This window comes from Mastacembelus armatus, chromosome 19 (genome assembly GCF_900324485.2).
Source record: "Mastacembelus armatus chromosome 19, fMasArm1.2, whole genome shotgun sequence".
NCBI classification, from domain to species: Eukaryota; Metazoa; Chordata; class Actinopteri; order Synbranchiformes; family Mastacembelidae; genus Mastacembelus; species Mastacembelus armatus.
Genome location: NC_046651.1, coordinates 9,296,910 through 9,315,492, shown reverse-complemented (window position 1 = coordinate 9,315,492; position 18,583 = coordinate 9,296,910). Strand labels below are relative to the sequence as shown.

The 18,583-nt window shown below is 39.6% G+C and overlaps 1 protein-coding gene across 1 annotated transcript; it reads left to right on the top strand.

Annotated features, from left to right (window-relative positions):
• Positions 1 to 7,303: 7,303 nt before the first annotated feature.
• On the top strand, positions 7,304 to 8,605 carry kcnj12a (potassium inwardly rectifying channel subfamily J member 12a). Its single transcript, XM_026315539.1, has one exon. The coding sequence runs from the start codon at positions 7,304 to 7,306 to the stop codon at positions 8,603 to 8,605; it is 1,302 nt and encodes a 433-aa protein (XP_026171324.1).
• Positions 8,606 to 18,583: the final 9,978 nt, after the last annotated feature.

The window sequence follows — 18,583 nt, the reverse complement described above, 5'->3', positions numbered from 1 at the left end:
AAAGGAGCACAGAGAGAGAAAAGAGAGAGGGTTCCTACACTGATGAATCATTAGTGATAAAGCTGGGGCTGAGCCAGTATGGCTGTATTTAGAAACTTCTCACTCCTTCAGACCCCTCCCTTACTAATTGTCATCTCTTTTAGCGCTTGACTGATCACTGGCTCTCTGAAAAGACGTGAGAAACCCGGAGGATAATATCACACTTTGGAGCTGTCAGGGGTAACAGTATTGTAGCTATAGATTCCTCCCAAAAACAACAAAGGACAAAAAAAAAAAAAAAAACAACAAAAAAACAATAGGGACACTGAAGGTTTCAGAGATATGGGCATAGTGGCACAGCAAGACAATGATGTAATGTGTGAGCACTGAAAATAGCTCTTCCTCTGGAGTAAATCGTTATTATTAACCATCATTCATAGAGTGACCGGCAAACTTCAGTTCTTCTGACACAGGAGTCCTGGAGTCGTGAGACTTTTATATTTTCAAATGCACATACACACACACACACACACACACACACACACACACACACACACACACACACACACACACACACACACATCCTTGGGTCAATTGTTGTTGATTAGTTGCTGGTGACAAGTGTGAAAGGCATCAGTCTGCAGCGAGACACATCAGCCGACTGTAAGATATATCGATATACACTCTGCACAGCACACATAGTCTTTCATTATCGCAGGTCACAGAGATACATTTGCCCTAGTCATGTCAAAGCCACACAGTAGTAACTATTATCACCTGGTGCTGCAGAGGCTGAGAGAATTAGCTCTAATGAAAACGAAGAACCACTCATGAATCATGAACCCTTTTCTACGAGGGTATGTGGTTGGATAACAGGACTCAGAGCACAAAAGAGCAGATGGGCTCTGGGTTGATATTTTTTATGTGTGAAGTCATTGTGAAAGCCTTTCTTTCTAATGTCGTCTCCATTTACTTTTGATTAAAGTGTATGGCCGATTGTCTGCTAGCGTTTTTCTGAATGATATGCCTGTGCATCAAGTTGCTGTCAACTGGTAGTGCCATAATGTGGGAGGGAGGGAGACAACAAGAGAGAGAAAGAGAGGATGGGAGGAGAAAAGAAAGAGGGGGTAGGGATGGAGGGAGGCTGCAAATGGCAGCTTCTGTGACACCACAGGAGGGAGGGAGGGAGAGAGTGAGCAAGAAATAGTCAGAGGGAGAGAGAGTGTGAGGGTGAGTAAGAGAGAGAGAACAGGAGTCCAAGTAGATCAGATTGCAAAAGATTGATAGAGAGAGCTGTTGTGTTAATCAGCACTGAAGGAGTATTGTACAGCTTTATGGGAAATGTGGAGGACAGACTTCATGATAGTAAAGGTGAGGGATGAGCAGAAGACCAGCTGAAGAAATTTTCTCTGAGGATGGAGAGGTAAAAACCTGAATTTTCACTGGGATAGTCCTCCTGCTAAACACTTCGCACCTGCTTTGCACATCCAGCACTGAGGCAGCGGCAGCAGCAGCCTGGCCAGAGGTTCTGCGGTGAGAACGGTATCTGTTTCTGCACTCACAACAGCTCTGGAAAGAGAGAGAGAGACAGATAGAGAGACAAGATATCAAGCAAGAATGAAGAGATTCAAAGGGGCCCTGTGCTTTGTGCTGAAGATGATGGAGTGGTTTTCTCCAGTATTAGAGTAACCAATGAAGAAGGAGCAGCTGTGGTGACAGATGCAGAGAATGCCTCAGTTTGGTTGAGAGGGACACTGGGAGAGAAGATACCACCTTTGACTTGTGCGGCCCGGGGGGAGGACAAGCAGAAACAAAGGTAAGAGAATGGCAGGAAACTTCACTTCAAACTTAAGCCTGAATGTCACCTCAGTGTTTGTCAGATGTCATGCTCTAAAAGGTGAAAGGTGGATGGAAACGTCTTCTATCTACAGTGATTCTACTGAGATTTAATCAGACAACCAATATCATCAATTCATTTTATGAATCAGTTTTCTCAGTACATAGACAGATTTAGAATGAAACTAGTCATTGCACGCAAAGGAGTTTATATGATGAGTAGGTTCATGTTTGTGTCCAAAGACAACGTCCCCTACTTGACTGTTTATCATATATAAATGTAAACACCATAAAAGAAAGCTGTCCTATTTTTTAATGAAGGCACTCATGGGTTGATCAGCATTAGTCTTTAGCTTAGATTTTGGTTTGGCCAAGAAGGACCTCCCGTCCAGCATCAGGCGGTGATATAGACAACATCCCCTGCACCCAAAAACTTAATGCAACAAACAAAAAATAAAACCCTGCAATGTAGAGCTAAAAGGCAGGTAAAAAAGACCACTCTTACAATTCATCAGTTAAAACCACAACAAACAAATTTTAGTCCACGATAAAGTCACATTCACATTACATCATCTCAAGCCATATCACACACTTCACTCGGACAGGACGACAGAGGGTGATGGTGTAAAAACATTGTGTGCAACAATAGTACAGCTAAAATAATCAGTTAAAAGTTTGTGACAACTAACAATGAATAGACTGATAGTGAAGTGAAATGTGAGTTTTAAATATGATGAATGGAATTTAACATTTTTTACATTTAACAGGCAAATTAATGAGAGAAACGTAACAAATTCAATTATTTATTTAAAATGAATAGACTATAATAAACATTAGCTTGAGGCTTGTAAACAAACATTAGTGCATTACATCTTCCAGATTCTAGTTCAACAAATACCTTGGTAATGAATACACTTTAACACTTTTTAGGAACCCAGTTTCCTGGGAGTGTTATATCACATAACAGCTGCATTCATTTATTTTCAGCATAATAACAATAATAATGGGAGGGCAGAAATGTGCAGGTATTAATGGATAAATGTGCTGCTCCATGTACTGCACATTTCTATCAGGGTACACAGAAAATACTGATGTGAGGGGACAAAAGAGACAGGATGAAGAGAACAAAGATTATGCAGCACTGCCTGACAGTTCAATGACCTCATCCTGCTTTTCATCTCAGCTTAGTTACTGTTTATTATTGAGAAGAGATATTTAGTGTGGAGTAAAACAGTATGAAAACACATTCACAAAAAAACGTATAATATCGTTTCAGAAATGTGGACCACAATTTATATACCTGTTTGTGTGATCTAATCTGTAATGTCTAGCAGTGCTGGATTAAAAGTAATATATCTATGTTTGTCTGCTCCAACCAACAGGTGTCACTTAAAATTGGAAATGACAGAGTTCAGGTTTAATATGGGTAATTCAGCCTTTGTGAATGGGTCCAAGTAATTAAACACCTGCACAAATAAAGATCAAAAAAGCCCAGAGAGAAGCTCACACATGGGAATGATCGTTCAATGGGAACCAGGTGTTTGCATGGTGGAAAAGCTACAGGTGCAGCTAGCACCCAAAAAAAAAAAAAAACGCTACAGATTTTGATCCTCTTGCACAGACTGTACCAGCTGTTACAACACTGAGAAGGTGACTCAGTTCTTTATGAACACAACTTTCTACATTTGCTCTCAAACAACCACCTGAGTTGGTGTCTCAGCACAGGGAATGGCCTACATACCAAACCAGCCTGCAGGGTTGGTCCCTGTCTGGGCCTAACTTTTACTGTCTCTTTGTCTGTAAATTGCAGCCTTTGAAACAAAGCATCACCAATTATTCCAATTACATATTTAAACAACAACAAAAAAAAACTGTGCACTACTTTGTATAACATAGAGCAATTCATGTCTGCATGCTGAGATGGCGCTACTGTTTTCATGAAGGTCACTTGAGACGAGATAAGTTCCACGTGGGGAGTCTGAGGAAAATACAATGACACCTGAGCCTGAGCGCCTCCTTCACAATGGCACTGGGGGGTGGGCGGGATCGTAGTGGTACAGCTCAGTTTCCTGCACGCTTGTCTTAAGATGAAGGACCCTCTCCACATTATTGTTCCTCCAAATCCTTCCCATTATTTTGCTCATCCAATTATTCATTCTATTCATCCTAATCAGTTTCTGGATTATCATCTGCCCTAGTTAGTCCTCCAGCTCCCCAAGAACACGCACAGCAGATCAGGTCACAAAAGGTTATTTAAAAAGTTACTGGCTCTAGTGCAAGCTACTTTCTATATCCTGCCTTATGAATCAAAGATGCACTTTTAATTGGTTATGAATTTATTCTACACAAGTGTACTACTAATGACCTCCCTCTTGCATGTAGTAGATTTGCATGTTAGTGCTTCACTGCTGCAGAAATTAATAACTAATATTAAAAGAACGATACAAATAAAAGGTTGACCCACCACCAAACTCCAAAACAAGATTAGGACCTGATATCACTTCCAGACTAATTAATGCGTCTCTCAATAAAAGGAATAACAACTGGATCTACAATAACAACAGCAGTAACCTCATATTTTAGTTGTCTTTTGCTCATTCCTGGGTTTAGACATACTTAATTAAATCAGGCACATATTTAATAATCCTTTTTTTAAAATGTATTTAACCACCTTGCCTCCAATACTGTATTCTCTACCTGTAATTAATATAGTTCAAGATTACAGATTGCCACTAATTTCTGATTTATCTGAATGAGGGAAATGAAAACTTATAGCTCTTCATCTGTCATTACCTGTGACCTCTACCTAATGTCAAACGTTTGGTGGAAGACTATCAAATCTAGATGAGAAGCCCTGTGACAAAGATTAATCTTTAAACACCATGTACACACAAAGCTGACATGCACAATCAGTGGGACAATCTGATTTAAAAATCTTCCCATGTAGCTAAAGCAGGTGTTTTCTGCATTGTTTGAAACTCTAAGGCACTTATCTAATGACTCCAAGGACACAGGGAGGGTTTTTACTTTCATTTTATACCTGGTACTGCAGTACTACAGTATAATATGGAGACTGCACATAGTGTAGTACTCATCAGGTTGTGTGTGTAGTGTGGAGACCAAGAGATAATGTGAAAATAATTTAAAATGCTGAGACGATATTCAGGTGCAAAGAACACATAGTTCCTTTATCAAACTAAAAGCAAAATTAAAATTCAAGCACTACATAATTAGAAACTACAATTAGAAATAATAGTGCAATCTCATTTGTTTACAAATTTACATATTTGAGAGGTGTGGATCACTATTTTTAGCACTGACAGCTGTTCTCTTTTGGGAATGTAGTGTGATATTGTCAAAAGGCAGAAAGAACCTCTGGTCAGAAGTATAAAAATAGACCATAACATTTACCTACAGTATGTTTTTCTGATACAGATATGTGTTTGGCCCCTAAGGGACAAATTTAAGATTGTGCATGAGGTAATCTGGCTCCAGATTAGGAGAACTTCCACCTGAAAGAGTGTGAGTGTGCAGCTGACGGCAGTGCCCCTTGGGATCTGGGAGCGCACATGAGTGAACTGTCATGTCTTCAGGGCCCATATCAGGCAGACAGACACAGTATGCATGTGGTCAGGCGATAAAAGGTGTTTGCACCCAGAGGGGCCTCTGTCCAGTTCCTGTGGGCAAAACTCCTTGACCCTAAGACTCAACATCCAGTGTGGCAGTCAGATTATCTGCTGCCTGATGTTTGATACCCATGATGACATACTGCAGCTTTAATATCCCTTTTTCATTAGCTGTACCCACGTCTTCTTGAGGGCTGTGGGTGGAAGTTGAGAACCTGACATTAGTTAAGAGGTGGGTAAACCCCAGATAGTATGTCAGTTTATCACAGGGCTGGCACATAAAGACAGACAAACACTCTCATTCACAGCTACGAGCAATTTAGGGTCACCCAACAAGCATGTCTAACTAACATTTTGACACATACACTATGAGTATGTGCTTCATGCTGTCAAGTGTGTCATATGTCCAACTTGTACTATTCTTGCAAATTAAATCTTCTTTAGGCAAAACATATCGGTAATGCTGTTGCTTTCAAAACAAAGACGGATGAAGAGATACATAATACATGATTTGGATTTAAATAAAGTTGTGTTTTTATACATGTTGCAACTCAAATCCTCAGTGGCAGGTTAGGAAAAACACTTCATCAAACTCCTCTCGCTTTGAATGGGCAGTGTAAATTTCCACTATGTAATTCAAATTAATTTGTAATACAGGGCAGTGCACAGGGGTGAAATCTACTACCGACTTGCAGCACTATGAGAAGCTGCCATAAATTACCACATCCTCACTACATGATGAATAACGCTGGAAGTTGTATGGAATGGGGCTAAATAAATAAAGTCCTTCTCTCTCCCTCTCTGTATGCAGCATCTGGATTTGTATGTGGAATCAGCGGCACACATACAAGTCCCTTAGGAGTTAAAATGCACACACACACACACACACACACACAAAAATACCCCCCCCCCCCCCCCCCACTACTCGGCTAACAAAGGTATTGTGCTGAAAGGACAATGACAAACTGAGTCCACAAAAAAAAAACAGATAGAAAAGCGCAGCTGTTTGTTTGTTGGACACATGATGATGGCATGGCATGGCATGCTGCTGATCAACTATGAATACAATGAAGACGTGCTAAAAACTAACATGTCAATGCCTTCCCAATCCCCAGTAAGGATAAATTATTCCCTCCTCATTATTTAAAACACATAACTAGACACGAGCAATGAGTCACTCCATGGTCAATTACATAATAATAAACATCTGGTAGGTGATGACTCAAGTTGTCTCCACTGCCGACCTTTATAATTTGAAAAAGAAAAGCACAGGAAAAGCCAAGTGACAGGAGTGGATCTATTGTGAGACCAGGTCTTCACTTACCCAGCATCAAATGACCCTTCAGTGAGGGCCATATGGATTTCAAGTCATGATAATCTCTAGCGTTACTTATTATGTTGATTTTCAGAGTTGCATTATTAAGAGGGCAAACTAAACAGAAAATAGACCACATTAAGACTAACTACATTAATTTATAGGAAATCTTATGTCACAATAGCATAAAATTACATGAGAAATGCATGACGGTACTTTCCTCAATAATTTTTCATCCTTTAAAATGTATTGAGAAATGATGGTGAACTGGTAATTTGAGGTCTGAAGCTAAAAGCTTGTTATGGATGTTTCAAACACAGGTATAATATGAATTGACCATTATAGCACAGGAAGATGCTCACATTTTTTCCTCTCCTGATACTCTCTACAGGGATTGGATTAAAGGACAAGGCTCCCACCCAGCTCCCTACAACTCACTAAAATGCAGTTTAGTCAGTGATTGAGCAGTGAGGGGCCACGATCACACTCTGGGACTCCAGGCCTGCCCTTCTGCTCTGACCCTGCAGCTGAAGGTGCCGCCAGGAGCATGAGTGTGGGAAGGATCAGTCGCTACAGCATCGTGTCATCTGAGGAAGAGGGCCTCCGGCTCACTACCATGCATGGCATGAACGGCTTTGGCAATGGCAAGATCCACACACGGCGCAAGTGTCGCAACCGATTTGTCAAAAAAAATGGCCAGTGCAATGTGCAGTTTGCCAATATGGACGATAAGTCACAGCGCTACATGGCCGACATCTTCACCACATGTGTCGACATTCGCTGGCGATGGATGCTGGTAGTCTTCACGCTTGTGTTTGTTGTGTCCTGGCTGGCCTTCGGCTTGGCCTTTTGGGTCATTGCTTTGCTGCATGGAGATCTGGATAACCCAGCTGGAGATGACAACTTCACTCCATGTGTCCTACAGGTCAATGGATTTGTGGCTGCCTTTCTATTCTCTATTGAAACACAGTCTACCATAGGTTATGGCTACCGCTGTGTGACTGAGGAGTGCCCAGTGGCTGTCTTCATGGTGGTCTTCCAGTCCATAGTGGGCTGCATCATTGATTGCTTCATGATTGGCGCCATCATGGCCAAAATGGCGAGGCCTAAAAAGCGAGCACAGACTCTGTTGTTTAGCCACAATGCTGTTATTGCCATGCGGGATGGAAAGCTGTGCCTCATGTGGAGGGTAGGGAATCTTCGCAAGAGTCACATTGTAGAAGCCCATGTCAGGGCACAGCTCATCAAGCCTCGGATCACAGAGGAGGGGGAATATATTCCTCTAGACCAGATAGACATTAATGTAGGCTTTGATAAAGGGTTGGACAGAATTTTCTTGGTTTCACCCATTACTATTCTCCATGAGATAGACGAGGAGAGCCCTCTTTTTGGGATCAGCAAACAGGACTTGGAAACAGCAGACTTTGAGATTGTTGTCATCTTGGAGGGTATGGTTGAAGCAACCGCCATGACCACGCAGGCTCGCAGCTCCTACCTGGCCTCTGAAATCCTTTGGGGTCATCGATTCGAGCCAGTCTTGTTCGAAGAGAAGAACCTGTATAAGGTGGATTATGCTCACTTTCACAAAACCTATGAGGTGCCGTCCACCCCCCGCTGTAGTGCCAAGGACATGGTGGAGAACAAGTTCCTAGTCCCCAGCTCCAACTCCTTCTGCTATGAAAATGAGTTGGCCTTCCTAAACCGCGAAGACGAGGAGGAGGACGTAGGTGGTGGGAGCAGAGCACTGGCAAACCTCAGTCCAGACCATAACAGCCGACATGAATTTGAACGCTTACAGGCCACCAGGACACTGGATCAAAGGTCATATCGTAGAGAATCAGAAATATGACCTGTACCCATTGTCCCAAGGTTAAACTTTCAATAACTTTTTCAAAGAGTAGAAATGCAGAACAATGCAAAGTGCCATAGGAAAAGTTGACTCCTGTGAAAGACTGAAAATGAACGACAGTAAAAAGGGACTTAACTGGAAGGAACAGGGAGGAAAGCTTGAAAAGTGTGGTAAGGAATGTCTACAGTCAAGGAAAAGGCTACAGAAAGACCTTCTTCCTTCATGGAAACTTGAATCTTTTTTCACATGGTCATTTTGAGTTAGTGTTCAACGATAGCGCATCCAAAAAAACTATTGGGACAAAAGCTTATAATCAAATATTAGGTGTAAATACATTGCTTAGGTTAGTTACGTTTTGTGTGCAGTATCAGTTTCCAAAACCACCTCTAAAAAAACAGACATGACCATTTCCACGTATTTTGGGGCACAAATAATAATGCTACAAGGCTTCTGTCTAGGCTCTCATCACATTGACGTCATTTGCTTGACGTGCGTTCAGTGACACATTGAAAATTCATGCATTCAGATGCAATGAGCCATGACAAAACAGCTGACCGCGAGCCACTAAGAACATAATTCAACTCCTTCATTATAGTATTGGTGCAACCCAAACACTGACCAGCACAGGGAGAGTACGGAAGAATAGCTGCACTATGAAAAGTATGTGGAACATGTTGAGAAACAAAACTGTAGAGAAAAAGACTATTTATAATTTCTTATTTTAACCTTATCTTAAAAATAAACATCATCATTTGGCTTCACTGGTAATACACATATCATGTCATGTAGAAAGAATGTCGTCAGCAGACATCAATGTTGTCATTTCACAAAATTTCATTTTTGCAAGATGCAGGTTGTTTTGATCAAAAGAATGAATGAATAACACCAATCTCTATTCCCAGAAAGAAATGCACCTTAAACTTTACCTTTATATTCACAACTATTGACATTTATCTAATAAACTAAGTCTAATTAAAACCCATAGGGTGGCAATCATTAACAAGTTTTCTTCCATTCCACGGGGAAATGAATACCCTTAATGTGCTTTTGTCCTAATTAAAATAATCTATGCATACAGAAATCCTATTGAGTTCTGTGTGAGATGAAGTGATACAATGACAATGCTCTAATCAATGCCTAGTGCATGGAAAATAAGACGTTATATCTATTAGAGTTATATTAAAATTATTTTAAAAAACATTACATATGAAAAAATTTTAAAAGGTCCATAGGAAAAGTATTATTTTGGCCAGAGAGTAGTCCTTTGGTGAAACTGAAATTAAAATGTAAGGTTTGTTTGTTTCTAACAAGCATCCACTTTAAATGCTAAATGAACAAGCATCATAAGGGCAGATTTGTCTACAGCACTTTGTGTTGTGTTATAAGGTTACAATTGTCCAAATATGTCGGATAATATAAACATTTCTTTTCATTTTTCATCAACTTTGTGTAAATTTTACTCCCCTTTATATTATTGCTAACAGAATCGATCTCTGTTTTGAACTTGAGCAATGAAGACACTAGACCACAGTCTAAATGAAAGCAATAAACATGGAAGCACACCTTTTGTTATAATTTTAACGAGCATATTCTTAATAATTCTCTTCTAATACAATACAAATGCAGATTTATAATTCTTAAGCAAAATATATTATGTGAGGTGAATGTTTTACTTTTTAATCGTACTTGTATGCTTATTACCTCTCTGTGATGTTATCAGATTTGATACCAAAGTAATGGAGTGCTGCTCAGACTTTTTGGACAGAAGGTTTGATTCTTCCCAAGGTAATCTTACAAAAAAAAAAAAAAAAAAAAACTGTTTAAACTATCTGAATCTCTTTACAGATTTAAAATATTACATATGCCTAAAGAAGCTGTTAATAAAAGCATAGCTCTGTTCAATCAAGAACGAAAAACCGAGTCAATAATAAACTTAGGTTGTAGTTATAGATTCCATCATTCTCTATCACTATATACTGTAGTTTAGAGGCAAAGTTATGATGCATGACAGTTTTTTATTTATTGGCGTAGATGAATTTTAAAATGATCACTTGATCTAGATGCCTTGTCAGAATTTATCATTCAAACCTCAAGGACTTCATGTTGTGTCACAAAATACAATTTATTACGTCCAGCTATGTAATACCTCACTAAAATGTGGATTTCATGTCCCTGTGAAACAAGATTAGTTCACTTTCACATGAGAGATTACACATGAAAGCTTGTACAGGAGATGGTTTAAAAACTATGACATGAAAAAATAAGAGGAAAACCATAAAATGGTCAGTATGTTGGTCACAATGACTAATATTTTCCTAACAGTCATGTAGAAGTATGCTGGACTCTGTTGCTTTTTGTAGAGAATTATAGGATGCAGTAAAATATAAACAGCCCTTTTTGGCTAATAAGTGAAGCGTTCTTTACCCAATCATATACATTTATTATTACGCTCATTGCCTTCTGGGAAGGTTCTATATACTAATATGTGAAGCCTCTGCACCTACTCACAAAATGTCAAAGGTGAAAATAAGTTGGAGCTTCTACTGTGTATCAACTGAAATGCACATCTCAATCATTTATATTGAACCAGTCTTTGTCTGAGATTGTTTTAGCTTTGATGTTGCCCACCTGAGCCCTTAAATAAGAAACACTAATGTTTTAGGTAAATAGAAAGGTTTATGTAAAAAAAAAGTATAGCAACATAAAAATCATAATAGGCAACAGTCAGGCTGAACCAACCTGCTTATTTTTATACTAAGTTGTTTTTGATAGGAATACAGAAACCTGCAATTTGTCTGTTTTTATCATAGTACTACAATGGAATCGCTATTGAGAGGCAATAATATGCGCCTTGTCTCAGTTATCAATAATTTAATTTCTGTTGTTTCATTTCAGCGCAGATAATTATTAAACATATTTCTCTTAAAGGGATGACTGGAAAAACCTTTGACCTCTGTAGAAGTCTTCCTATGTCCAGCTAAATGTCTACTGGGCTTTTGATTTTAATTCAAACTCATTTAAATTATTCAATTAAAAACTAACTGTGAAAAAGACTGTTTTTATCTCCTTTGTTTAAAAAAAAAATGGTCCACCAGTCTGAGCCATACATATTGAAATGTCAAATCCACTGCAAAACCCTGGACATCCTCAAGCCTGATTAATCAATAGATGAAGAAGTAGCTAAGGTTATACATCACCTGCTTCCCTGGTCTTGGGCCATCAGTTAATCACAGTGGCAAACAAACAACCATCAGGCCAGAGGCCCTTTAGCTCTGCAGACTTGTCAGATCAATATGGTAACAACACCCAGAAGATCATTATGACTCTACTACCTCAGGACTGAGGCAACCTTAATGTTTCTAAGTATTAAATTCCACTATGGGGCCTTTCGCTCTGTATTGCGCAATAACTGTAAATTTAAAGGTCTTACAATTTTACATTCAAAAATCAACCTGTCAGGATGACAAAAGGACGACATATACACTGATATCAGCTGCTGTGATTCATTGACCAGCTTCCATTGGGCAGGCATTTGGTTTTTTAAATGTAATGTAAAATGGGATTAGAATAATGTTCTAAAAATATACATCGTTATATAAAAGAGCATTTATTACATAAACTTTGATGAACTTCTCTATGGCATAAAAGTTGTACTGCTGCAATCTGGTTGGGACACTCAAATGAAAAAAAGAGGGATTTCTTTAGTATATTTGTGAAAGTGACACATAAGCAATGACAACTGGAGAACAATTGCTGACATAAGACATGTGCATCACATGTACATGTAAACAAAAGATCAATGATGCCATGTATAGCATTTCTGTAACAGGGTCCCTTTAGAGTGAAAAGCTGAAAGAGCAAGCTTGTTACTACAATGTCATCATCAGCACCACTAAACACATTTTTGACAGGGGAGTAATCCTGTACAGGATCTGTGGCCATCAGTTCTTTGTAAATAATTCAGTTTGGGGTGATTAAGTCATCCACAGTGGGTGACAGTGACAGAGTGATGTGGGATTAACATGCTGGCTACCAGTTGTGCTGAGCTCAGGCACTGGGTCTCAGCACTGACACTGGGATCACAGAGGTAATGCTGGAAGCTTTTGCCAAGTTTGATTATGTAACACGGCCTGGGTAGTGTATGTCACTCTTTGTGTGGCTTGGTATTACACACATCAAGTGAAGCTTTCACGATGGTCATTGTTAACAAGGAAATAATGCATGAACACATTATAGATTTTTTATCAATGTAACGCGGTTTGTGGATTGTAATTTAATTAGACTCTGAAAGTGAGCCATGTTTTGACAGCTGTGATGTCACACTGGTGTATTGTCATAGTGAGATTAGATGCCAAGAGGTCCTGGATAATTCAGGGCACATCAGGATAAACTGCACTGAAAGTGAGATAGTAGCTTTATAATCCCGAACACATGGCACACAGATGGGATTATTATATAGCCTATAAAGCAGAATTGCCTGGCAATTACCTTTCCATATGCTGCACATCAGCTATTTCCACATAACAATTGCTACATAATAGTAATTTTTTGTTGCCTGTTTGACAGAGATATAAGTACCACTGCTGCACCAGCTTCTTCCTTCACACTCATGGCTTCTGCAAATAAAACCTATTAATTACCATATGGAGGCTGTTGCCACGTAACCCACTGGCCAGAAAAAAAAAAGCGCAGCTGTGGAACAAACCAGTACAACTTCAACAGAGACCAATACACCAATATGCTAAATAAGGCTACTGTAATTTGGTTTAACCAAAACAGATAGATAGATAGATAGATAGATAGATAGATAGATAGATAGATAGATAGATAGATATGATTTTTTTTCTATATCATCATGATTTTTTTGTCTAAATTACACAACAGCAAAGTTAACACCCAGGATCTCTTGGGACTGTCCCTTCTGTGACTCCCAGGGAACAGTTGATAAAGCCAGCTGGGTCCTGAACTCAGACATTTGCTCAGATGATATAAAACAGAAAGTGTTACACCTACTAAAGTCTTCAGCAGTCAAAGGCTGTGAAAGGATGCAAGGAAGTGGCTTTGCCAGGCTCTCTGCCAGGCAGCTCATACAGACTAGTTATAATTAATGCTGGAACAAACTCCCTGTAGTTTGGACCCTTGATGACACTGAAATGAGGGGAAATTGTGTTGAAGCGGCTATATAAAGCTCTTCAGTGTCTAGCCACATGTGCCTCTGTGGCCAATGCTTTCACTGCTAAAAGTACTCCCTGTTAATTCCTGTGATCATATCAATAGATAATCCACAGTGTTTCAAATATAATATAATTTTAATGGTATTTCGTCATTTTATATTACACACTAAGTAAATCTATTTTTAAAATGTAGATATAGACTTTACAGATCTATGATTTATACCTCTGTAAGTAATTAGATAAGATATATGAACATTAGAAATAATGCAAGAAACAAAGACTCATGCCAATATTCCATCTCTGATACTATTAAGAGATTCCAAAATAAACATAGGGAGGGAGAAATACACAGTACTGCATTAGGAAATTAATAATTGATACAAACTGAAGTGTAAATTAAGTTATTCTATAAAGAGACACAAACTCTGGTTTTCTAGACAGACACTTCACAGCAGATTGCCTGCCAACACAAAGGCTTGAGTTAGAAAGCTGAAAATGAAAGTGCTGCTGAGTTGACAGAAAGTACACACTGATCCTTCTCTGGTACTCAAGTGTGATGGGAATTTATCCAATGACTGAGACATGTTTTGTCGTCTGCTGCCCAAATGGAAGAGACACAACAGCTCTGTCCTTCTACCCACGTTTGTCGTCTTGTGTAATAAGCCAGGAGCCCACTGGTGTTGTACTTTAACTGTCCCATGTATGAAGCCTGCAAATGTACACTAGATACCTGAAAACATAAAGGAGTCCACTACATTGATACTGCTCATTTAGGTAAGTATTTAAAAAAGAAGACCATTGATAGATATATTTATCATTGACAGATATATTTAGATATAACTCGACATGTAACAGTATAAAAAACAGATTAAAAAAAGAATGATGGATGAATGACATTTTACTGCTTGATTTTATAGGATTGTGGACGTTGAATAGGACAGAGCATTAATGTTTTTAGTCACACGTTGTGCTTTTCTAACTGTGACAAGTCAAAATGTCCACTGTGAAACAGGCTTAGTGCTCTTGGCCATCCAAAACACTACTGACTGTCAGTGTCCCTGGGAATCACAAATGACAGCCCTAAAACTAAATCGGAAGGGCTGGTGACTCAGTTTCAAGAGCTCTACTGATCTAATGTTTGCTAACTGAGTACCCCGCTAGTTCAGAAAAACACTACATTCAAACTTTTAAGGACCCAGCACACCCACATACAGTGGGTACGGAAAGTTTTCAGACCCCTTTAAATTTTTCACTCTTTGTGTCATTGCAGCCATTTGCCAAAATCAAAAAAGTTCATTTTATTTCTCATTAATGTACACTCAGCACCCCATCTTGACAGAAAAAAACAGAAATGTAGAAATTTTTGCAAATTTATTAAAAAAGAAAAACTGAAATATCACATGGTCATAAGTATTCAGACCCTGTGCTCAGTATTGAGTAGAAGCACCCTTTTGAGCTAGTACAGCCATGAGTCGTCTTGGGAATGATGCAACAAGTGTTTCACACCTGGATTTGGGGATCCTCTGCCATTCTTCCTTGCAGATCCTCTCCAGTTCTGTCAGGTTGGATGGTGAACGTTGGTGGACAGCCATTTTCAGGTCTCTCCACAGATGCTCAATTGGGTTTAGGTCAGGGCTCTGGCTGGGCCAGTCAAGAACGGTCACAGAGTTGTTCCGAAGCCACTCCTTTGTTATTTTAGCTGTGTGCTTAGGGTCGTTGTCCTGTTGAAAGGTGAACCTTTGGCCCAGTCTGAGGTCCTGAGCACTCTGGAAGAGGTTTTCTTCCAGGATATCGCTGTACTTGGCCGCATTCATCTTTCCTTCAGTTGCAACCAGTCGTCCTGTCCCTGCAGCTGAAAAACACCCCCACAACATGATGCTCCCACCACCATGTTTCACTGTAAGGATTGTATTGGGCAGGTGATGAGCAGTGCCTGGTTTTCTCCACACATACCGCTTAGAATTAACACCAAAAAGTTCAATCTTGGTCACATCAGACCAGAGAATCTTATTTCTCATAGTCTGGGAGTCCTTCATGTGTTTTTTGGCAAACTCTATGCGGGCTTTCATGTGTCTTGCACTGAGGAGAGGCTTCCATCAGGCCACTCTGCCATAAAGCCACGACTGGTGGAGGGCTGCAGTGATAGTTGACTTTGTGGAACTTTCTCCCATCTCCCTACTGCATCTCTGGAGCTCAGCCACAGTGATCTTTGGGTTCTTCTTTACCTCTCTCACCAAGGCTCTTCTCCCACGATTGCTCAGTTTGGCTGGACGGCCAGGTCTAGGAAGAGTTCTGGTCGTCCCAAACTTTTTCCATTTGAGGATTATGGAGGCCACTGTGCTCTTAGGAACCTTGAGTGCTGCAGAAATTCTTTTGTAACCTTGGCCAGATCTGTGCCTTGCCACAATTCTGTCTCTGAGCTCCTTGGGCAGTTCCTTCGACCTCATGATTCTCATTTGCTCTGACATGCACTGTGAGCTGTAAGATCTTATATAGACAGGTGTGTGCCTTTCCTAATCAGGTCCAATCAGTTTAATTAAACACAGCTGGACTCCAATGAAGGAGCAGAACCATCTCAAGGAGGATCAGAAGAAATGGACAGCATGTGAGTTAAATATGAGTGTCACTGCAAAGGGTCTGAATACTTATGACCATGTGATATTTCAGTTTTACTTTTTTAATAAATTTGCAAAAATTTCTACATTTCTGTTTTTTTCTGTCAAGATGGGGTGCTGAGTGTACATTAATGAGAAATAAAATGAACTTTTTTGATTTTGGCAAATGGCTGCAATGACACAAAGAGTGAAAAATTTAAAGGGGTCTGAATACTTTCCGTACCCACTGTAGGTGTTTACACTTGACTAATTAGACTGCTGGACGTCAAATATACATGATGTCACAGGTAAGTGAGGGAGTTGTCAAACAAGCATGTCTGTCCAAGCCCACATGGTTATGAGAAAACCAAGCACATAGTTTTCTTTAAGAATTGATTTTATGCTGTGACGTAAAATGCGTATCCAACCATAAATAACAAGATGGATTACACCCTGCATCAGAGTTAGGGATGCTAGTCCTGGCACATGTGTTGCCTTCAGGCATCCAGTGCTATCTGCCAGTGTCTTTTATGACACTGCCAGTGGAGGTCTGCAAACTCTGACATTTACGCATAATATAAATATTTCTTGGCTTTTGCAACCACAGTTTGTCACTGCAGCTTTGACATGAGATGTTTGCAACTAAATATTCATGCCCCTCATTTTATTGTTAGTTAAGCTCTATTATTTTAATGCTCAGCTGCTCCACCAGTAACTGTGTCCTCCACTGACAGGGCCCACCATTTGGAGCTCAGACCTAAGAGGCCATGTGCAGCATTAAACATGGAAACATCTTATGCGCCTAATGTTCTCTCGGTTACAGGGGGTGAGTCTAGTCTATCCTGATTCATGAAGCAACATGAAGGGACAACCTGAGGGGACATGAAGGGGCCACACTCATTTCCTGGCTCTCAACCTTTGCTAATTACCTTTGTGTGCCCAAAGGCCCTCAGTGTGTTTTAGAGCAAGACAGAAAGAAAGAAAAAGACAGTAAAGTTGCGTAAAAAAAAAAAAACACACATGGCCTTTATTGTAACATACTGTTTTCTGACAGCCCAGAGGCAGAAGCCATGAAATATTACTTCTATTTACTTCTATTATTTCTTGCAGGTTTTGGTTTTTGGTTATCGGATAGGTTAGTTGCCAATTTATCCTAAAGTATTGGATACATAACTTACCAAAAAAATAATCCAATACAATTTCAGTGTTATTTGTAGCTGCTAGTCTGGTACAGTGGAGCTCAGTGGTTCTTAGTGGTTCTCAAAACAGGTATAAAACTACATTTGAAATACTGTTAAACACCTGTTTCAATATAATACGCATGTAAATCAACAGAACACATTCTGAATATTGTCTTCGATCTAGATTACACAGTTGGTAGATATACATGAATGAATTAATGGGTTCTTGTTGAGGTGAAACCACACACAAAATGCCAGTGAGCTCCATTGTACTGGGATAAGTCAATAGCTTCAACCTAAAACAAACAGGAGAAAAAAAATAACTTCTGTCTGTCCCAGAAGTGAAGTCATGAGAACAGACACTGAACTGTGACTGTAATCTTTGGGGTCTCCCCAGAGGGAGAGTCAAATCTGTCAGCACACTTTTCTAATGTAGCTCTCAGAAGAAGGCAACAAGGGTAGGAGGCTTCTCTTCAAATAACTCTCTGCATACACATACACATAGATCTCATAGTCTCATCACCCCCACCATCCGGAGCCTACCTGGACTATGCCAGGATGCATGAATCATCTCTTGCTGGCTGCCATCTCTCTGTCCCAGGACACAGAACTCACTACGGCCAGGACGTCTCCAGTGTCATGTAGAATGGGCATCATTGTTGCAGCGGACTCAATACAGGACCTTCACTTGCAGAAGAAGTTGGAAGACATTAACATGGAGAACAATATTCCTTTTAAAACAATGGACTGGATTGCAAAAGTGGAAAAGAGACAAAAACACTCTGCAGACCATGTTTGAGTAGAGCTTTTTATATTATGTTGTACACTATTTTAACCAAATGTTGTTGGCAGGGACTTCTGGTGTAAACCAACTAATTAGTTTTTACTGTTTTTAACCTCTTACCATGAGAAGCAATTCCAAACTTGGCATTAGACACACTCTCACACATTAAATTGTGTTTTTGACTAAATATTTCTAGATGAATATATTTTTGGCTTTTCTTATGATATAACAGACAAAAATAATCC

Coding starts and splice junctions, on each gene's coding strand:
- kcnj12a (XM_026315539.1), top strand. CDS start 7,304: ATGAGTGTGGGAAGGATCAGTCGCTACAGCATCGTGTCATCTGAGGAA.